The sequence below is a fragment of the Malaya genurostris genome, chromosome 1 (genome assembly GCF_030247185.1).
Source record: "Malaya genurostris strain Urasoe2022 chromosome 1, Malgen_1.1, whole genome shotgun sequence".
NCBI lineage: Eukaryota > Metazoa > Arthropoda > Insecta > Diptera > Culicidae > Malaya > Malaya genurostris.
Genome location: NC_080570.1, coordinates 159,726,917 through 159,750,066, shown reverse-complemented (window position 1 = coordinate 159,750,066; position 23,150 = coordinate 159,726,917). Strand labels below are relative to the sequence as shown.

The window sequence follows — 23,150 nt, the reverse complement described above, 5'->3', positions numbered from 1 at the left end:
AATTATAAAAAAATGCTTTTTCTTTTATTTAACTTTTTCGGATTATTTTGAAATTATTGAGAAAAAATATCAAAAAATTTTTCAGTTTATATTTTTCTAGGGATCGGGTCATATCGCCGAAAGCCATTTCGCCGAAAGTCGTTTCGCCGAAAGCCATTTCGCCGAAAGTCGTTTCGCCGAAAGGGTCATATCTCATGCATGTTATGTCTTCTGTATAACTGATGTGGCGCAACCACATAACCGAAGCCAAGATGGCTTGGCGGCACAAAGCCGCCGAGCCGACGCCAACTGAGTCGGCCGCCGACCCGCCGTCGGAAGCGGCGGCCTCTTGCATAGAAACCTGTAACCGCCTCGTTTGCCCGGTTGACTCAAAGCTAGGTTCCTTTGCTTTAGTTAGGTCCGAACGAGCGGTAGCGAGGTTTAACAGTACATGAACCAAAACGATGTGGTGTAGCCGCATTAGATATTTTTTCATTTTCACTTAACAAACGGAAATTTCTACCTATATTTGCCTGGTAGATACACCTATGCAATTGCTTTGATGCTTAGTAGCTAATAGTCAACAAGTTTTCTTGGGAACTAATGGTAGGTCAATGAAACGGGCGTTAGCGCTATCATCTTTCGTTTGTCTTTAATTTAAATCAATTCTTTCATTACGATTTCAAGACGTTTTCAGGATTCGGCGAAATGACCCTTTCGGCGAAATGGCATTCGGCGAAGTGATCCATTCGGCGAAATGTCATTCGGCGAAATGTTATTCGGCGAAATAACCCTTTCGGCGAAATTACTTTCGGCGAAACGGCTATCGGCGAAACGGCTTTCGGCGAAATGGTTTACGGCGAAATGACCCTGATCCATAGCAAGCAAATAAACAATTCATGGAAATATACAAAATGATGTTATAATTAAATATCCAAGTATCTCAAGAACAGCTACTTTTAGAAGAAAGCATATCATGAACAAATTTATTGCCTTTAAACTGTAGAATAATATTCTACTGTTTAAATGATTATCTTTTAACGAGAACTTGAAATTTTCGAATATATCTTTAAATTGTTTTAGCTGTAACTTCTTCATTTTTCGCAAGGCACGGATGGGATAGCCATCAACCTGTAGGTTTAATCAAACAGCTTTAAAATAAAAATTATCAAAAAAAAAATTAAAACCATGCTTTTTTTATTTAACTTTTTCGGATTATTTTGAAATTATTGAGAAAAAAAAATCAAAAAATTTTTCAGTGTATATTTTTTTAGAGTGCCCAATCGATTCCCTACAACTTCTTCCGGAACGCCATTTTTGTACAATTAACGGTTTCCGAGTTACAACGATTTGAAAAAGGCAATTTTGGTGATGCTCCAAAGAGGAGAGGCAAATTTCGTGATGCTCCAAAGAGGAGATCCGTGTGCAGGGAGACGACAGAGACTGGTTAAAAGCGACACAAATCTATTGTATTAGTAGATAATTCGGAGAAGTGAAACTACGATATTTAGTAATAGGAAAGGCTCAATTTGTTGATCGGATCGTAAAGCTTTTGAATTATTAATGCACGTGGTAAATCGTCAGTTCGGAGAAAACATAAATATTTTCACTGAGACAGAGAGCGAAACATGGTTGCTAAGATCAAACCCGTTTTCTTTGCACTACTCGGTGATGTAATATCAAAGATAAATAATAAAGACATGTACGTGCTTATAAATATTTTTAAAAAATGTGGTTCGTTCCCGGTACCTTCTGAAATGACCGCACTCACCGCTTGGTGGAGCGCGAGATTAATTGCATTGTTATCATTTCAACCAAAGTGTGCCATAAAATCTCAATATATACAAATGAGCTGCCGAATCGAAAGGGTTCTCACGGTTTGACATTTGCATTATGAATGTATGATGGGAACTCATCAGTGCAACCAATTTATCACCATTGGTGCCAGTTTCACGGAGGACCGTAGATGTGTGCCAAAAAAAGATCGTGACTGTCATGTCTGGAAATTCGTTTGTGGTAATATGTCAAAAAGCAGTTTGTTGTCATCGTCGTTATCGTCTAGAGTGCAAATTTGCGGCCGCATTGATTCTTACATTGATTGAATCTGGTTCACTCAAACTTCGCTTTCATACTAAAACTACAGTTTAGCTGCTTAGGAAGCATTCTGCCTCGTAAAATGCATTGCAACAAGCCGACGCGATGTGAAACTTTATTCATTATTCATCTGAAAGCCGGCGCACTACATTTTGCATCGCAGCAACCAACGGTAATTTGAAGGCACATTCACTCACGGGCGCCGCTCATTATTCACAACGTAATGACGAACGAGGAGAGACCCGATGCTGGATCCGAGTACGCGGAAATGATAGCGGCAAAGAGCAAAACATCATAAAAGCCTCCTCTTCCTCCCCACGCGATGTGAAATTCGCACTTTTTTTTTATTTTGTTTTGTTCAAAGAACCTCCACCGAGGAGGCAAAACTTCGAGCCATTCTTTATTGTGCGCCCCCACAGCCCATGCTATGTCTGCTGCACTGAATAAAAATACAGTACCAAGTGGAGCGCGAGCGAATTGATGAAAGGACACGACGACGGTGGTGCGCCGGCACACGGTCCTTAGACTCAAATTATTCATGACCTCGTCTGGGCCACTTGTACACCGGGTTCCGGTTCGTTCCACAGAAGGGAGGCAATTGCAGATTTTTTTATGATGTGAGCTTCCTTATTTTGTACCCCCCTCCCCTCTCGGAAAGACCGATGAGTACCCCGTTTTATTGCAGTGCTCAAAGCATTTTAACGACTCTCGAGACTTTGAACTTGAGACACTTTTGTAATGTGGAACCGGTCTGTTTATGGCAACGGGTTTCGAATTTGAAATGAAGCAGATGTGTTCTGCTTGAATACTGCTTGACTCTGTGTCACCCGCAAAATTCCGTAATTAAATTCTCCGGTCGAAGCCGAAAATGGAAACAAACAGCAAACATCCTGCCGCAAGGCGAAAGTCAAACAGTCAAACAACCTGCTTTGTCATCAGCCAGCGAATCACCGAGAAACGCAATTAAAATGACAAAATAATCCCTCTGCCCCCAATTTATGACCCCAATTTAAATTGGACAATTGATTTAACACTACCTCTTTTGTGTCGCTCTTTTCAGAGTCCGTATTTCTGGTGCAGGTACCGAAGGGAACGCGCGGACTCGGTCTTTCGGTGTCCGGAGGGTCCGATTCGTCCGCCCCCTTTCCCGGGCTGATCCGTATCAAACGACTGTTTCCCCACCAAGCGGCGTGGGCCACCGGAATGCTGCAACCGGGTGACATTCTGCTCGAGTCCAACGGGATTCCACTGTCCGGGCTAACCAACTACGTGAGTTTCAACCACCCCCGGGGGGCACAGCATGGGACACTAAACCGAATGCTATTAAATTTCAGGAAGCCTTGGAAGTTCTACGAACGGCACCGAACTACGTAACACTGACGGTGTGCCGACCGCAGGACGAACAATACCGGAAACTATCGCCCCCGAGTGAACCCCCGAAACCACCCCAACGGAATGCTCCGGTTCCGCCCGGTGGCGGCGGTGAGCTCCAATCGCACCAGTTGCTGCAGTTACAAACGGAACAGCAGCAGCAACAACAGCAGCAAATGATGATGATGCCTCATTACTATCAGCAACAGCAGCACTATATTTATCGACCGCAAACGTTGGATTGTACGGCTCCGTACGGTGGAGTGCCGCTGCCCCTGGATTCCGCCAACTTTAATGGGGTGAGTAGTTTGAGAGGGCTGCACTCGAGATTAGCTTAGTTTAATACCGGGCACGATTCCGAAAATTATGTCTCCTATTGAGCGGAAAGTTATGACATTAGTTCTCGTTTAGCCCTTCCGGTGGGGCGGAACTAGGTTTTTACACTATATTTTCTCTTTCCCCACCAACAGGAGTTCGAAATCATCCTGACCAAACAGCAGGGATCGCTGGGTTTCACGCTGCGCAAGGAAGATGAATCTATTCTCGGTCATTGTGTCCGGGCGTTGGTCCGTGATCCGGCCCTAAACGATGGCCGGATCCGACCGGGTGATAAAATTGTCGCCGTTAACAATGTCCCGATGGCACAGATGACCCACGAAGAAGCTGTGATATTTTTGCGACAGGCCGCCGACGTGGTGAAGCTACGACTCTATCGGGACGATTCGCTAACACCGATGTCCGCACAGTCCCCCACCGGATTGGAGTGTTCTCTGGGAGGACTTTGTTCGTCGGCATCCACTTCCACCGTGGGACATGGTGGTTCCGGTCGACCGAAGCCAAACCTACGCCCGGAAGCGTTGAACCTGCTGACGGATATTGCCTATCGAAAGCAGACGGCCGGAACTCCGAATTCGGGTGGCGATGGATCGACCAGTTCATCGGTAAAGTCCAGTAACGCTTCACCGCGTCGACTGCGCCGAGGTCTTCCACAACAACAACAGTCGAAACGATCGTACGACAATCACGGATACCAGCATTCCGGTGGTGAAACAACCTCCAACTATTCCGACTCGGAAACGTCCACCATCGTCAGTCAAGCTAGTTCCTACGTTCCTTCCCCCCATCAGGCTCATCATCAAATGGTCCCGCCGGGGGTTTTCCACAGTACATCGTGCCGATCGTGCGGTGGAACTGCGGTAACAGCTGTGAAACCACCACCACCACCACCGAATCTGGACGATCTGTACTACCGGGATGAGGAGATCGACGCCGAAAGTTTGTACGATGACCAGGACAGTGGTGGTGATCACCACAAAAGGCCTAACTTTCTCGATCTGGCCGGTGAAAGTGGGAGTACACCGATGTCATCGCGTAAACCGCGGTTCCAGTTTTCCGGTAATATTCTTAAAAAAGTATATCGAAAATAAGCTATCCACAAATTTTTCTTTCAAATTATGAAAAAAAAACGATATTTTATTTTTGCCTTTCTCATATAGAAAGGTTATGCAATTACTTGAAAAACCGACTAGTGAAAATTGGCCAAGTGTCATATACCATTTGACTCAGTTCATCGAACTGAGCAATGTCTGTCTGTCTGTCTGTCTGTGTGTGTGTGTGTCACTAGGTTTTCTCAGAGATGGTTGAACCGATTTTGAAAGGTCTTACGGTCGCATACGGAATTCCTGAATTTCATCCGGATCCGACTTCAGGTTCCGGCGTTATAGGGTAAAGCGTGTTCAATATTGTACACCGTCACTTAAACCGGCGAAACAAAACACGTAAAAAAATGTCTAAATTGGTCTCAAAACTACACAAATCGATAGTAATTATCAGTAGGCAACTAAACAAACCGATTCCGGCTATCCTGGAAATAGTGGTCATAGGGAGCGGGTCATTGCGCCGAAAGCCATTTCGCCGAAAGTCGTTTCGCCGAAAGTCGTTTCGCCGATCCGCCGTCGGAAGCGGCGGGCTCTTGCATACAAACCTGTAACCGCCTCGTTTGCCCGGTCTACTCAAAGCTAGGTTTCTTTGCTTTAGTTAGGTCCGAACGAGCGGTAGCGAGGTCGGACAGCACACGAATCAAATCGATGGCGAAGCCGAATCAGATATTTTTTTATTTAGTGAACGGAAAATACCACATACATTTGCTGGAATTGCTCTGATGATTAGTGGGTAATAGCCAACAAGTTTTTTTGGGAACTCCGTTCCGAGGTTCATGAATCAATCTTTATTCAAGAAGTACAATTGTAGGTCAACAAAACGGGCGTTAACGTTATCATCATTAATTTGTCTTTATTTTAAATCGATTCCCATTACGATTTTAAGACAATTGCAGGAATCGGCGAAATGACCTTTTCGACGAAATGGCTTTCGGCGTAACGGCTTTCGGCGAAATGGCTTTCGGCGACATGACCCTGATCCGTGGTCCAATATACCAAAATAGATCTCACTCACTTTTCTCAGCGATGGTTTGACCGATTTCCACAAACTTAGATTCAAATGAAAGGTCTTCCGGTCCCATACGGAATTCCTGAAGTTCATCCGGATCCGACTTCCGGTTCCGGAGTTATGGGGTAAAGTGTGTTTAATATTGTACACCGTCACATAAAATATTTTCGGATGCAACAAACATTTAAATCGTAATTCAGAGTGCGTACTAGAAGAGTTTGTGTGTCATGTTAGTTGGTGGCCGTACGAACCGACTTTGGTTATACCGGTTCTCGGGTTCCGGTGCCGAAAGTGCATATAATAGTGACCCAATTTCGTTTTCTTAAAGATGACTTACGCAATCAAAGCACTGTTTTATTATGTATGTTATGCATAAACAATCTCTTGGTTTCTTTCAAAAATCGAAGAGAAAAATTTTGAACAGAATACCACAATATTATATGGACATGAGAAAGGCATCATTACACCACTAGGTGGATTAAAACAGGCTTTTTTTTGTAAGTAGTCACAGTGGCAGCAGTCCTTGCTTCGGTTCTACACTGGACCATTGACAAGATTTGCTTCTATGAGCTTCCATTTTAAATCAACACACAGACGATCCTAGGCTATGGTGCCCACTTGGTCACTGTTTTTTTTGTGCTGATTCTAGGGATGTCCGATACCGAGTCGATACTTTGAAGTATCGATACTTTCTTTCGAGAATCGGGTATTTTTGGTATCGATATTACATCAGAGCGATACTGTTAGTATCGATACTTTAGGTCGCAACAGATTGAAGTCAATTCCCATTACTACCGAATATTTTTTTTCAATTATAGATTCTTTAACCTTAAGGTCATCAAACCCAGGTGGGCTGGGTAAAAGACATCGACTAACCCATCACGCTATACCCGTCACCGATGGAACATTTTTTGACGTGATTACATCTTACTTTACTCTGGGGCGCCTTTTCAAAATTTACCCTCTGGAAGATTGGTTTTTGTCGTGAATATTTCTTGTTTTATTCAACGTATCATCATAATTTTTTTACACGTCATCGGAAATTTCAGCAATTTGTGATAAAATTTCCAGTAATATAACCACAAATAACTCGATATTAAAATTTCATATTTGGTAAGTGAAAAAGGTAAAAAATTGATGCTTCTTTTATTCAAGCCTGCGTAGTTGTTTCATTCAGTTCAGATCGGAATCCAGGTCAAGAATCCAATTCTAGTGTTCAGTTCTGAAATTTGGTTTAAAAATCCAAGACCAGATTTTATTTTTCATTTTCATAATCAAAATCTAATATTCCAGAATAGAGATCCAGAATTCTGGAACTTGGTCCAAATTTAAGAATTTTATTCTAAGCCTGGTTTATGGACCCGAAATCTGGAACATAGATCAGGATCTTGGTTCTAGACCTAGACTAAAGCTAAAATTTGGAAAAGAAATTTTTTTACTTGAATATAAATTTTGAAATAGAATTCTGGATTTGAAATTGAGGTTTAGGCCAGAGTACAATTGCAAAACTCCTACCCAGGCTTCGGATCTATAATTTAAGTTCAGAGTTCGGAAATTGAGTTCTGAACCTCAAGTTCTGGAACTGCAGCCCGAAAATCTGGATCAAATTCAGATCTAAAACTCAGCTTTATTTCCAGAATTTTTTTCTAAAATGCTTCCCAGAACCAGGTTTCAGTTAGAGAATGCTGGTCTAGAATTAGGATACAAAACTCACTTCTACAATTCTAGAAGTGTAACTGAATTCAGAGACTAGATTCGGAAGATTTCTGAACTATATTCCGGATATGGATTGTACAACTAAGTTTCGAAGCTAAATTCTGGATCCGATTTTGAAAATAGAATCCTGGATCGGACTATCGAAGAATCCTGGTTTCGAATTCCGTTACAGACCTCAGGTTCAGTGATCAGCTCAACAATCTAGATTCAGAATTCAATTCGTGGACTTAGTTTCAGAATTCAGTTCCAGAGTCTATCATCAAAATTGAATTTCAGGATTTAGGTCCAGAATTCATTTTATTCGTATGCCATGCCATCCGGTTATGACATAACCCACCTCGCTTTTTTTTCTTCGACTTCGATGAAGCGTCAGGCTCGCGCATGTATTGGTATGACGTGGACTAGCCGTCGTTGAAATTCGTTCTCGACAATCTCGCGTCGCCCCACAGGTACACTGAAAGAGAGTCCCTACCGGCCTCTCCAAGCCCCTGATGTTTGGAGCGTAATGCAATCAACATCTTATTCAAGTCGTTTCGTATTTCATTCATTAAATTCAATAATTAAGCTAAAGCTGTAACATATATCTATACTAAATTCTAACTGTAATTGATTGTGTCTGATGATGTTTGCAATACCGTCAAGCCCACAAGCCACGGAAGGGTGATCTTTTATTGTACGAGGTTAAACTTGAGCATAATGAAAACCGGATGAAATTAAAGATATTCCTTCACGAATTTTCAAACTTTTGATCGAACGCTCTTCATCAAGTTCCGGACAAGTGTTGCATCGCATTTTTTGGACGCTTGAGCCCAAATTTTTTTGAACTCCTGCATGTTCCCAGCTGCCTTACTTCTTGAAGACCCTCTTCACGATTGCCCAGTAACGTTCGATGGGTCGAAGCTGGGGGCAATTTGGTGGATTGATATATTTTTCTCAACGAAATTTATTCCCCTTTTCCGCCAGCCAATTGAGAATGGTTTTGGCATCGTGAGCCGACGCTAAATCCGGCCAAAACAGTGGAGGTGTACTATGCTGCTTATATAAAGGCAGCAATCTCTTCTGGAGACACTCAGATCGATAGATTTCTGTATTTATAGTTTCGGTAGTGTAAATAATGGTTGACTTCAAACCACAGGAACATATTGCTTGCCATACCGGTATCTTTCGACCGAATTTTTCCACTCCCCAACGACGACAATAAAGTACTGGGGACCTGGAAGGGTTTCTGAGTCCTCCTTTACATAAGTCTCATCGTCCATCAAAACGCATCGTCCATCGGACACTGCAAAAGACGCGAATACAATTTCCGGGCCCTTGTTGCTGCTCGCTTCTTCTGTTCTACACTTTGATTCGAGATTTCCGGCTTCTTGTAGGCCTTCAGATGCTTTTTTGGCCAAATCGCGTATTGACATTGATTAGTTCTTCATGATTAGAGATACCACTTTCTGGGTTGTTACGAAATATTTCAAAATTAAAACGCGCGGAATCCGCGCGAAGTCGAAAACTAAAACGCGCGAGATCCGCGCGAAGTTGTAAACTAAAACGCGAGATATTCGAGCGAAGCGTTTACACCACTATTTTTATGCAGATGTTACTTTCCTCCCTTGAATATTATCTAAAAATCTGCATGAGTATGTCATATAAACACAAGAAATAAGTCCGGATACAACACGTCACTTTGAGAAACCCCATGAAAAAGATTTCATTCTAATTCTCCTTTTTCTTAAAGTTGATATATACTCTCTGATATATGGAAAATGTAAAAGCGAAAATAAAATTGCCCACAATTTTGTGATTTTGAAAGAAGTTAAAGATTTTTGCGAAGACATTTTTTTTGGTTCAAGATCTTCTTTCTCGGCAAGCTTTCCCTTCTCGGTAAGAAGAATTTTAAGGTAGATCACATCAGGATGCTCTGATTTAATCTTCATAATTTCAGTTTCAATTATTTATCGCCTCCTGTTTAACTTTTGTTTTCTGAGACAGCGCCTTCTCTTGTTGTCGAATTTTACTCCGAATGTTTTTTTTTCTTCCTTCTCATATTCTATTCTTTTGTTTGGAGCAGGGAAAAGCGTACTGGAGTTAGTTTCTGCCAAACTTACTTTCCAGTAGGCATGAAACCTCCTCATCTTCTGCATGAACAGATTACAATCATCCAAATTATACACTTCCTTAAATCTGTTACTTCTATAGTAACTGAATTTAATGAGACAATAACATGAGGAACGATAACATTGCGTGATAAATGAGAGCCGAAATAAATGAGTTAAATATGCGGCACACGCAGGCAATGGGGTCGTTATATTCATAATTGGTTCTAATATAGAGAATCCGAAGAAAATATAGGTTCGAAGATTACGACGTCGAATGTCTAATTGTAACAATTGCAATAGCTCAGAGCAATCGGTAACATTTCTGCTGAAATGGTAATTCGCGACTGAAGTAGGTCTGCCTCAAAACCAGCCTTACAAACGTCCGCCTTCGCGACTGACAGGTAAAAAATCGAAATAAGGATATCTCCATGGAAGATATCGGAGAGTGAATCGGACAAATTTACATTGAATCTCTTCAATGCGTTTGATATCGTTTTGGTAATAAGGTGACCAGATAACAGCAGCATATTCTAGAGTTGAGCGATCTAAAGCGCTTACCGGCAATGTACATCATAGAATTTTTTAGTAACGCTGAAAATAAATCCTAACAACTTAGAGGCTTTGGAGATAGTAAACACTATGTGCTCCTTGAAATTTTACATGGAACATGGAAGAACACCCAGGTCCTTAACAGACGATGCGCGTTCGAGTATAGTTTTGCGAAATATCATAGTCGAACTTGACAAGAGGCATTTCAAACCATTTTGTTGATGTTACACTACTTAGTTTGAACTCTGAGTCAGTTGCAGCTATGATTATATAAAATATTTCAAAGTCATCGGCGAACGATAGTTTCATTTCACTTGATCGAAACATTTGGATCGTTGAGATACAATAAAAATATAAACGGTCCAAGGTGACTTCCTCGAGGAACTCTAAAGGAAACAGCAAATGGTGAGGTTGTATAGTCTCCTATTTTCAGTATCATTTCACGACCAGTTAGATATGATCGAAGCCAATTAAAAAAATATCCAATAAATTCCAGTCTACTTAACTTGGAGATCGTTATGTGATGATTGATTTTGTCGAATGCAGCTGAGAAATCGGTGTACACTGAGGTACTTTTAACGCGTTTTTTACGAAGTTTTTTTACGAGGATTTCCGAAGTTGCAAGGTTTTCTTGTTTTGTCTTAGAAATGCATGTGGTGTCATTCCAATTTATTTTAAATCAACTCTCTGACACTTTTCGACCATTTTCAATGTATTTCTAAGACATTTGGCATAAAAAAATTTCGATTTCGGAAATCTCAAAATTTTTCTAACTTCCTAGTCGATTTTTACAATTTTTTTTTAGATTACACCATATTCTACCATTTTACGTAGATTTCCGAAGTTACTAGTTCTCAAATTCTCGATTTTCACAAAAAAATTGTTTTTTTTTCGAGATCCCACCAAATCTGAACGTTTCATGCATTTCTAAGAAATCAGCCTTTCAAAAAAATTCCATTTTGATGTTTTTTTACGCGGATTTCCGAAGTTACGCGGTTTTATGCGCGATTTTTTTATGCGGCACGTATCCCCTCGCGTAAAAAAAGACTTCAGTGTATATAGAATCTACTTGTAGTCGTGCTTGTAAAGAACGTACGGAAGTGTAGGTTTGTGGAAGTAGTACGGTAGTTGGAAATTTTTGTAACTGGAAGCACATAGTATTTCTTCCGTATTTCACGAAAAATTCCAAAACGCAAAGAGCAATTGAAAATGTTGGATAGTGGAACCAACAAACTATTTAAACAATTTATTATCACCACGGATGGAATCCCGTCGGGTCCAGCACTAGATAAACGTTTTGAACTTTCTTTTCTTCGTTTCTTTTCTTGTCCAACTCGAGATCGAAGAGCATAAAATCGAAGTTTTGTCTACTGAAGAAAGTATTTGCTAGAGCCGCCTCCTCGTCATTTTTTGTTTTATCAAAGTGAAAATTCGTCAATGCTGAAACGTTCGCACATCTTCAGATTTTGGGGCTTCATAAAACTTTTTTTTAACAAATGATTCACAGATGTGAAACGATGTTTCTTAAAATTCGCGCGAAATCCGCTCCATCGTATCAAAATCTGAGCAGAAACCGCGCGAAAATCGCGAAATCCGTGAAAATCGCGAAATCCGCGCGAGCGCAACAACCCTGCACTTTCTGGTTGTGGAAGAACCGGGTTTTCTGCCTCTTCCTGGTAGCTCATCCAAGGAATAGTGTTCCCCAAACTTATTAATGATGGTTTTAACACTGGCATGATGAATTCCAAACCGCTTCGCCAATTTTCGCATATTAATACCCTTCTCACTTAGCCATGTGTCCGGAACCTTAATTTTCACTTCCTTTTCAATACACGACATTTTGAAAACGCAGAATCCGAACCGCACAAACAAGTAAACAAACGAAAGCTGACCATCACAAATACATGCGTACAACACAAATGTATGTGGATAGCTTACTTTCGATACACTCCCTAATTCTCTCCCAGGTTTGACTTCGAATGATATAATTTTTTCCCCCTTTCGAACAGTGGCCAACACAAACGCGTACGAACTGAACAACCTGGACAATGACGCCCTGGATGCTCCAACGCAGTACGCCCTGAACAACCCTGGTGGCAACCTGGCCACGGGGACGAACGATCAGTTCATAAGCCTTCCATGCGAAACATTCCTGGTGGCGTGTAAAACGGAAAATGACCTGAATGCGGACTCGACGGACGCAATTTACGTGAAACATTTCGCACACAAATCACCGCTGTATTCTTCCGTGCACGTGCCACTGAAGGATACCGGACACAACGCGAGCGAGGTGGTGGATGCCGTCGAAAAAGGTGGTAAGTTTTTTTTAGTTCCCCCTCACTATAATTTTCTTCTCTAGTTTATTTTCCAGTCCAACGAATTGAGACAAATCCGCCGGTGACAGTTCCACCATTTTCACGATAGCTACGCCGCCTACAGATCGAAAGGAAAACTTTTAATTTTTCATCCTTCCCTTTTGGCCCGTCTATTTGAGCTACCTTCTCAAATAAACTCGTTAAAAAGTATTTCTTGGTTGCAAGTCTCCAAGCCGGCAATGCTGGGGAAACTTTTCCGTAATACATTCCAATCATATCCCAGCGAGCGCCTGTTTGAATTTGTTTGCTGATCTTGGGTACAACTTCACAAGGCGCTCTCTCATTTCAGCCTTACCTACCTTCATCAAGACTTCCGCTTCCACTTTCCTTCGTCTAACCACAAATTTTCGAATCCATTTGAAAACTATCTTCCACTGCCGATGCCGATGCCTAGCCTAGGATTTGTGGCACCGTCACCTTTTAGGAAGCGATAAAAAGTTTTCCTTACCACCACCACCACCACCAGCACCCTCGTTTCGGCTGGTGCCGGAGAAAAACTGCTGTCACAGCAGCAGCAGAGCAGAGCTACCGATTGTAAATTTATTTAAATGATGTCGCTTATCTTTGGCGGGCGAGAAATCGTACTGAAGTTTTCGACACCGGCGTCCGTTCGTTCACCACCGTGTTCGCTGACTGCGAAAGCTGATGCTGATCATCATGATGATAATGACGATGGCGACGACGACGGGATGGAATGCGAGATGATGCCCTCGTTTCCGGTCCAATCCCGGTGCCATTCTTGACTGTTAATTGAATGGAACGATAATGATATAATTGAAAGTATTTCTATTGAGCGAACGGTACACTGTGTGAGTTGTGACTGTTCAACGAAATGGGAGTCGGTAGTACGTATCCGTACGACGAAGTTGATTACCTCCAGTGGAAACTCATTACGGTCATGACGAATGGATTTAGTGAATATTGAGAAATAAACTAATAGAATTTCCAGGGTGGAACACTGCTTTTTTTCTGCGGATGTTAACGAAAAGCATATGATGGTGATGTCGCATAAGTAAGAGTGTTAAACTATTATAAAAATCTTAAATGTAATGACTTTGTTAATTGGGGAAGAGGGGAACCTAGCGTGTTCATCGAACAAATTAGCTTATGTGGTCTTTATTTTGATTTTGTTCTTTATTTAGAAATACGTAGGTTGTTACTTATGTATTTAGTCTTGGCAACATTAAGTGCTTTCCGGTGGATTTGACGTTTTCATCAAAAAGGTTTGATTTTTTTTTAACCATTACCATTTTCAGAACATTATGTCATTTGAGCGCAATTTGTTTTGTTTACAGTGAGTTTACAAATTTAAATTTAGTAAAAAAATGGAATTGAATCGTGAACATTTTCGTGGAATAATTATTACGATTTTCGTCATGAATTATCAAGACTACTTAGTTCGACTTTTGGCAGTATAGCACCATCCTATGCGACTGTAAAAAAATTGTATAACGAATTCAATCGTGGTCGTAGTTCGCTTACCGATGAATTAAAAAAATGTCGTTCGAAAGCCAGTTGTTTTGCTAGAAAATATCGTTGCTGTTAAAAATCTGATAATGGAAGATCGCCATATGACGTACCGTGAAATGGACGCAGCCTTGCGCATTAGTGTGATAAGCTTATACGATTTTTTTTTTGCATGAACATTTAGTAGTTAAAAAAATTTGTTCACGTTGGATCCCGCATAAATTGACAATCGCTCAAAAAAGCCTTTAGTCGATTGGTGCAAAGAAATGCTGAGAAAATTCAATCAATTTTAAAATCTCGTTCTAGAGCTCTGACCTAGAATTCAAGATCTGAATGCGGGTGTTGAATTCTGGACCTGGATTCTGGAACTGAATTCTTAACTAAACTGGATTCCTAACCCGGAACTAATTTGAAGGCCGGAATTATGTAAATGAATTTTGAATTTTGATTTTGAATTCTGGGACTGAATTCAGGAATTTTATATTAGAACGAACATTGACGCCTTCTTTACACGTTTTTTTTAATGCAATATCGAACGTCCGAAGTTACGCAGTTTCTTCACGCGGATTTCCGAAGATCCGCGGATTTTAAGTTGCGCAGTTTTTACGCATATTTCTAAAGTTTTGAGGACTTTTTTAGCGTACTGCCGAAATTACGCAGTTTTTCAAAGCGGATTTTCGAAATTACGCTTTTCTTGTGCGGATTTCCGAAGTAACGCGGCTTACATGTAAATTTTCGAAGCTGCGCGTTTTTTATGCGGATTTTTTAGGTTACGCGGTTTTAAAGACTGTCCCAGAAAGTATGGACGCACTTTGATATCGCTGTAAATAATTTACAAGTGTTAGATATTCAAATTTTATTCGATATACTGATAATATTAGACTACAACAACAGAATATTATTCTCAATATTTGCTACTTAGCCATTGTAGACTAGCTGGCTAGTGAACGTTCCTCATTAAATTCCGTACAGACTTCTTGGCGACAAGTTTTGACACTTTTTTCCAATCTTTTTCGAACTGTTAAATGGTTTCGGCTGCCGAGACATTTTTCCTAAGTTGTGCCTTCGTTAATGCCCAAATTTCCTCAATTGGTCGAAGTTGTGGGCAATTTGGTGGATTCTTGTCTTTTGGGACGGAAGTGACATTTTTGGTAGTATATAATTCTACCGTTGATTTCTAGTAGTGGCAAGAAGCAAGATCTGGCCAGAAAACAACAGGATCCTTGTGGCTTCGAATCATGGGTAGAAGTCGTTCGTTTTTGTAAACATTCCTTGATGTATATTTCGCTGTTCATTGAAGCAGTGGTGATGAAAGTGCAGTGGGTTTCGAAATCTTACCGCAGCTACAAATTGCTTGCCAGACCAAAGCTTTCTTAACAAATTTTTCGACTTCAATCGATGTCTCGGACTGGTTTAACACTTGCTCTTCTCGCACCGTATAATATTGTGGTCCCGGCAAGGATTTGTAATCGAGACTCACGTAGGTTTCGTCGTCCATGATTATGCAGTTCAAATTTCCAGCAAGAATCGTATTGTACAGCTTTCGACTCCTCGGCCGATGCTTCTTGCTTCGGACTACGTTTTGGTTGTTTCTGCTTTTTATAGGTTCGAAGATTCAAACGTTCTTTAGCACGAAGAACATTTGACTTCGAAGTGCCCACTTTTTTGGCCACATCCCGAACTGAAATCTCCTTATTTTGCTCGAACGCCTTCAGTATACGTTTATCCAACGGAGGGTTAGCAGGACCTTTTTTTCGTCCCGTTTTCGGTTTATCCTCAAAGGTGTTATGCTCACCGAACTTCCTGATTGCATTTCGCACGATTTTTCACTTACTCGTTCCATTTTTGCTATCTTTCTCAGTGACAGTCCGCGTTCCGTGCACTATTTGTACACAATTTTTCGACGTTGTTCTGCTGAAGGTCCACGCATTTCGAAACAAACTAATGAAAACGAATAAACAACTGCACAAGTGGTTAGAGAAGAGTGTAAGCAACAGGACGCAGCCATAAAAATTGACAGATTCTGAACCATTGGGAAATGGCAGCGGTTTTTGGTTGTGTCCATACTTTCTGGGACAGTCTTTATTTATTACGCATGTTTCCGAAGTTTTGTGGTTTGTTTAACGCAGATTTCCAAACTCACTCATTTTTCACGCGGATTTCCGAAATCATACGGATTATTTTACGTGAATTTTCAAACGTACACTGTTTTTATGCTGATTTAGTCAAGTAAAGTGCATATTTTTACGCATGTTTTCAAAGTTATGGGTTTTTTATGCCATTTTTCGAAGTTACGTAGTTTTTTCGGTAAATTTGCAAAGTTACGCTTTTTCACGTGAATTTCCGAAGTTTTTTTTGGGCAAATTTCTGAAGTTACGCAGTTTTTTCACGCGGATTTCCGAAGTTACGGGTTTTTGTACGCGGATTAAGTTACGCAATTTTTTACGTGATTTTCGAAGGTACGTTGTTTTCACGCTGTTTTTTATTTCAAGGGAAGCGATTATTTTACGCATAATTCCGAAGTTTTTTCGCGTTTCTTTGTGCGGATTTACGAAGTTACATGTTTTTTTTACACGGAGATCGGAAGTTATGCGTATTTTTCTGCGCGGATTTCCAAAGTTTAGCAAATTTTTCCCGTGAATTACGAAATAACGAGTTTTTAAGGTGGATTTTCGAAGTAATGCGGTTTTTAACGCGGATTCCCGAAATTACGCACTTTTTTTACGCGGATTTCTGAAGTTACGTATTTTTTACACGGATTATGAGAAGTTAGGCGGTTTGAAAATGTATTATTGTATGTAAATTACGCGGTTTTATCACGCATATTTCCGAAATTTTGCGATTGTTTTACGCAATTTTCTTAAACGAAGATCTGAAGCCATGGGTTTTTTTGCGCGGATTTTCACAAATTTCCGAAGTTACGTGTTTATTACGTGGATGTCCAAAGTTGCGTAGTTTTCGAATTTCCGAAGGTATGCGTTTTAAACATGGATTTCGGAAGTAATGCGGTTTTTAGGCTGATTTCTGACGTTACGCAGTTTTGTTACGTGGAGTTCTTAAATTACGCGGTTCTTCACGCGAATTTCTAAAGTTAAGCGGTTATTTTTACCCAGATTTCCGAAGATACGCGGTTTTTTACGCGGATTTCTGAAGTTACACAGTAACTGTAATTGTCACCCTTAACTCTGGAACTAAGTTCTGAACATGGATTATGAGCATGAATTCTAAACCTGAATTCTAAACCTGAATTCTAGTCCTGTATTCTAGAACTTTGTTTAGAACTTGAACTAAGTCTTCACATTTCATCTATTTTTACGTAAGTTTCGGTACAAATTATTCTTCATACGTATGCTCCATTTTCGATTTTATAGCTGAGTATTGGGCTGAGAATAGTTTTTTAATCTATTCATTTATCGTTTAGGTTTTGTAGTCGCACAAGAATATAGGGATTTGTATTCATTTTTTTTCCACAGGAAAAATGAGTCTCATGAAGTGGAAAGGAGCCACCCTGACCTCGGACGAGGAAGAAACCCCAAGCCAGGATGGACGAACCGATGGTACTCCGTCTTCCGTAACCACCGAGACGTCTGAAACTCTGTCCAGCTGCGATGGGACGACTCTAACGCACGGCACTCCCGATGTCGAGTCCAGCCTGTTGGCCACCATGGGTACAACCAGTACGACTACACCGACTACCGAACGGGAACTGGAATCGGTTGACTGTGGAACCGACGGTGATGGAAATAAGGTAAGTTGTTGATCGCTGCTTGGATCAGAGATTAAAATAATAGGTCTAACTGCAACCTGTATTCAGATTTTCACCGTCGAGCTCAACAAACGCTGGAACAGTCGGCTTGGGTTCAGTTTAGCACCGGATCCGATCAGTGGCCGGACGGTGATCAGAGCTATCTACAGCGAAAGTGTAGCCGCCAAGGATGGAAGACTGCGAGTTGGTGATCATGTTATTATGGTAAGTTCCACATGTTCTAGCTGGCCCAAATCTACTTACGGGAATCATTGTCTACTGGTCAACAGGTTAACGATGAATCCGTGGAAACGATGACTACCGCCCAAATCATTGACCTGCTGCGTATTATTCGAGGATCGATTAGTCTCCGTTTGGTACGTCGATCAGTTCCGCCAGCTGCCATTTCAAGTTATTCTCTCGATCAAACCCCGGACGAGGTGAATCAGCCAGTAGACACTCCGTCAAAAGTCCAAAACAAATCAAACCAACCGGAACTTCCGGAGTTTCCCGAGCAGTAAAGTCGTACGTCTACCAAATGTCTCTCTGATTTTTGGTTTGGTTTCTGTAATCCCTACTTCGGTGGTAACGCTCAGGACGTTGACGGTCCATTGTTTTGGAAATTTAGCAGTAGAATTTAAAACTCTCACCGAAATAAAAGTCGATAGTCGATAAGTAAGTTCTCATCAATCAACTCACACTGACATAATCAAGCGAGCAAAAAACCACACAAGTTCTCCGACGGGATATTCCATTAGGGAGAAACGGATCGCATTTGTTGTCTACCGAAAGTCTAGTAAGTTATTATCATAGCGAATGAATTTGAAACAAAACAAAACAAAAAAAAATAGCAAATATCTAGTTGAAGGTTCAGATGTGCTTCTGAAACTACTGTTTTTACCAGAAAATACCAAAAAGTAAGTTTAATCATAGCAAGAATCTGTGAGAAAGAATTTAAGCCCAGCGCAGAAAATGTTAACAGAAGTTGTTTCAAAATTAAGGAGCTGTTCCGGTCGGAAACCAAAGTTTCCAATCCCAAGTTCAATCTGTCTCGTCTGTCAAGCCTGTGAAGAGTCTATTAAAATATAATACACACATGAAAGGATACTATTGTTTCTACGAATCCCGATGGTCTGGTATAGTATGTGCTAGTATCACGTCCCCAGATGAAAAAAGAAGAAGAAACAAACCCGGTAAGTCTGACATCTCTGCTTTTTGCTTTTTTTTCATATATATGAAAAATAGGTATAGAATTCGCTCAAACTTTAGAAAAATTTTCCGAGGCCCGGAGGGCCGAATGTCATATACCAATCGATTCATCGTGTGTGTGTGTGTATGTGTGTATCTGTACCTATTGAATGGTTTTGGGACCGGATGTTTACTTTTTGAGTTATACGAAGTTTGATGACAAAATTTTCAGTTTTTTGACAATATCTGTCACAATTCGCTTTGAAAACAGAATATTATTTTAGACTTCGATTCCGCACGGTAATAGCTATCCAACAGGCCATAGATTGTCAAAATCCGTCAATTTTTAACGGAGATATCGATACTTTTGTGTACGCGACTTTTCGCCTTTTTCCAGTAGTAAGAGTTTTGAACGCTGAATGACAAAGTAATGTTTGGGAGCAACGTGGAACACGATTTTTTAGACAATTGTTTCTAAGAACCAAAAAGACTACAGAATACTTTTTCATGGCATTTTGCCTCGGACCGATTTTAGCACGGTTCGTTTTTGGTAACATAATCGTTCGAATATGCCATATGTAAACCAGATGATGGCAGCATTTTTCGAGTTGAAAGCAATTCCATAATTATATTGATTTAAATTACTTACAGCAATAAAAGCTGGAAGAACATAACACCCATATACCATTCGAATCAGTTCGTCGAGATCAGCGAATGCGTGTGTGACGAATAATTCCGCTAAATTTTCTAGGAAATGACTCAACCGTGTTCTACATATTCAGATTCATATGAAAAGTCGTGTACTCCCAAACGAGGTTCTTAAATTATGTTTGGATCCGACTTCTGGTTCCGGAACTACAGGATGATATGTGAAACAAAATTAAAATTGCTCAACTCATTTTTCTCGTAGATGGCTGAACTGATTTAAAATTCAAATGAAATCTAAGAATCATCTAAGATTCAAACGAAAAGTTTTAAGATTCTATAAAACATCTTTCTATTCAGTCAGATCCTACTTCCGGTTTTGGTGATACAGTGTGTAAAAGTAGTATAAAAATGTCCATTTCACATAAATTAATCAGGTTTATCGGGTTAGCAGATTTGGATAGTTGATAACCAAATAAACTAATTTCAGTTTTAGTGGCATCCAGTTTTCGATTCGAAATGTACCCAAAAATTTCATTCGAACTACGATTTCTCAAAGATATCTAACAGATCGGCTGAAAAGTTCGTATCGTTTCTATGAGAGGGCGCCACTAGAATTAAATCCATACCATTTTCAGTTAGTACCAACCTTCAAAAGATACGTGTATAAATTTGACAGCTGTCTGATTATTAGTTCGTGAGATATTGCATTTTGAGTGAAGCTACTTTTGTTATTGTGAAAAAAATGGAAAAAAAAGGAATTTCGTGTGTTGATGAAACACTACTTTTTGATGAAAAAAAGTGCCGCCGATACCAAAAAAATGGCTTGATGAGTGTTATCCAGACTCTGCACCGGGCGAAGCAACAATTCGTACTGGTCATATGAGCACCGAAGACGATGAACGCAGTGAACGTCCAAAAGAGGCTGTTACCGATGAAAACGTGAAAAAAATCCACAAAATGATTTTCAATGACCGTAAAGTGAAGTTGATAGAGATAGCTGACACCCTAAAGATATCAAAGGAACGTGTTGGACATATTATTCACGAATATTTGGATATGAGAAAGCTTTGTGCAAAATGGGTGCCGCGTGAGCTCACAATCGATCAAAAACAACAACGAATTGATGATTCTGAGCAGTGTTTGGAGCTGTTATATCGAAATAAAACCGATTTTTTTCGTCGATATATAACAATGGACGAAACATGGCTCCATCACTTCACTCCGGAGTCCAATCGACAGTCAGCTGAGTGGACTGCACGCGATGAACCGAACCCAAAGCGTGGAAAGACTCAACAATTGGTCGGTAAGGTTATGGCGTCTGTATTTTGGGATTCGCATGGTATAATTTTCATCGACTACCATGAAAAGGGAAAAACCATCAACAGTGACTATTATATAGCGTTATTAGAGCGTTTGAAGGACGTAATTAAAAAAAAAAACGGCCTTATTTGAAGAAGAAAAATGTTTTGTTTCATCAAGACAATGCACCGTGTCACAAGTCGATGAAAACCATGCTGAAATTGAACGAATTGGGCTTCGAATTGCTCCCTCATCCACCGTATTCTCCAGATTTGGCCCCCAGTGACTTTTTCCTGTTCTCAGACCTCAAGAGAATGCTCTCTGGTAAAAAATTTAGAAGCAATGAAGAGGTAATCGCTGAAACTGAGGCCTATTTTGAGGCAAAGGACAAATCGTACTACAAAAATGGTATCGAAAAATTGGAAGATCGCTATAATCGCTGTATCGCCTCTGATGGCAATTATGTTGAATAATAAAAACGAATTTTGGCAAAAAAAAATGTGTGTTTCTATTAAACGATACGAACTTTTCAGCCGAACTGTTACACTGATATTCAAACATTTTGAAACAAATGTGAACTATAAAGTTACTCAGGTAAATTTATCTGGCTTCGACTACACCGATTTTCGAATTCCGGTTCCAGTATCGAATCGTTTCTCAACGCTTAATCGGTTTCTCAAAAAGGCCAAATCGACAAAGACAAAATTAATTAACTGTAGCTTAATACGCTCGACTCAAGAGTATGCATCTGTCGTTTAGTCACCTTTTTACCTTCGATACATTCTACGACTTGAATCCGTTTTGCACTTCGTCGTCTTCCGTGGAGAGACCCATCCGAGCTACGAAGATCGTTGCAAGCTGATTTACCTAGATTTGTTCTCTGTTCGACGTGACGTCTGTAAGGACATTTTGTTGGTGATTTACTACAAGCTCGCATAGACTGTCCAAATCTTCTACAATTGTTACACTTCGATATTCATCGCCGTACTCTTCGTGTCCATCCATTTCTTAGAATATCCTCATCTAGAACTAACTACGGTTATTACGAACCTTTGACTAGTATGCGCCGCCTATTTAATTATTGCTGCAATGTATTTGACCTTCATCATTCTCGTAATGGGGTCAGAATTTTTAAAATCGCCCAGAAAAAAAATTATTATTTTTTTTCTTGTTCTAGTACTGATAAGTTAGATCTATTTAATCATTAAAATGACTTGCCAAAAGAAACGCTCAAAAAAGTTTTGTTTGTACAAGTTATTGCAAATTGAAATTTTGTGTCACTTTTTCAACAAAACCGTGCCATTCTTCAACGAATAAACATATTTGAATGAAACTTTGACATATCACAGATAATACAATAAACTCAGACTTATTGTATAAAAATCATGAAAAATAAATTTTTTTCATATTTTTTTTGTGCAATTTCTATAAAAAGATGATTTTTTCTCATGTTCTGCGCCTTTGAAAAATCGAGAAAAAATATCATAATATGTAATAATCTTCAGGAATCAAAATCCGTTGAAAAAATTGTGGAGCGGCGATTATTTTATAAACTATGACGAAAAGAATGTCTCGCGGCATGATACTTTCGCACGCGCCTGATGTTTCGCAGCGCGCGTTTTCCATGAGCGTTGATATGGGGATCTTTTTTCTATTCACAGATGATGAAATAATGGAATCGAAAATTGTTTACATACATTGAACGATATATCATCAATTGTTAAAATTTATATTATCTACAGTAGTTCATGAACGAAAACGTTTTCCGAGTTCGATATTTCTTTACATGCGAGTCTGCTGGTTCGTGTACATTTAAAAGACACGCAGAACGTGTTCGTTCCGAACCGAACAAGCAAACTACTATCACGAGTATGAATTTGCTTATGGCATCGTCCAAATCCACACCGTCGAACAAAGAACCGATGCCTATAGAAAAAGAACCGATGCTCTGTGAATGTGTGTGTTATTGAACATTCGAACTGGGAGAAAGTTGAGCAACTGGCTCGTGCATGTGCAATTCTTGTTCACTCCTGTTTTCCTGTTTTCGAGAATGCCTGCGCCACACGCGTGCTGTAACCCCTTCAATTTGTCGAGACACAATCGTATTTATACCGGCCTCAGGAAAATTACGGTGACTTGGAACAGGTGTTTTTCAAATTTGGTCGGAAAATATGTGTGCAA

At 40.2% G+C, this 23,150-nt stretch overlaps 1 protein-coding gene across 4 annotated transcripts in view; it reads left to right on the top strand.

Moving 5' to 3' along the window:
• Positions 1-18,957, top strand: part of LOC131426486 (uncharacterized) — a 570,323-nt gene extending 551,366 nt beyond the window's left edge. For all 4 annotated transcript variants that reach the window (XM_058589253.1, XM_058589255.1, XM_058589256.1 and 1 more), the window contains 7 exons: positions 3,134-3,342; positions 3,408-3,743; positions 3,915-4,839; positions 12,257-12,562; positions 17,563-17,837; positions 17,904-18,059; positions 18,125-18,957. In XM_058589253.1, coding sequence (XP_058445236.1) covers positions 3,134-3,342; positions 3,408-3,743; positions 3,915-4,839; positions 12,257-12,562; positions 17,563-17,837; positions 17,904-18,059; positions 18,125-18,355 — 2,438 coding nt within the window. In that variant the 3' untranslated portion in view covers positions 18,356-18,957. The remainder of the gene's footprint in view (positions 1-3,133; positions 3,343-3,407; positions 3,744-3,914; positions 4,840-12,256; positions 12,563-17,562; positions 17,838-17,903; positions 18,060-18,124) is intronic.
• Positions 18,958-23,150: the final 4,193 nt, after the last annotated feature.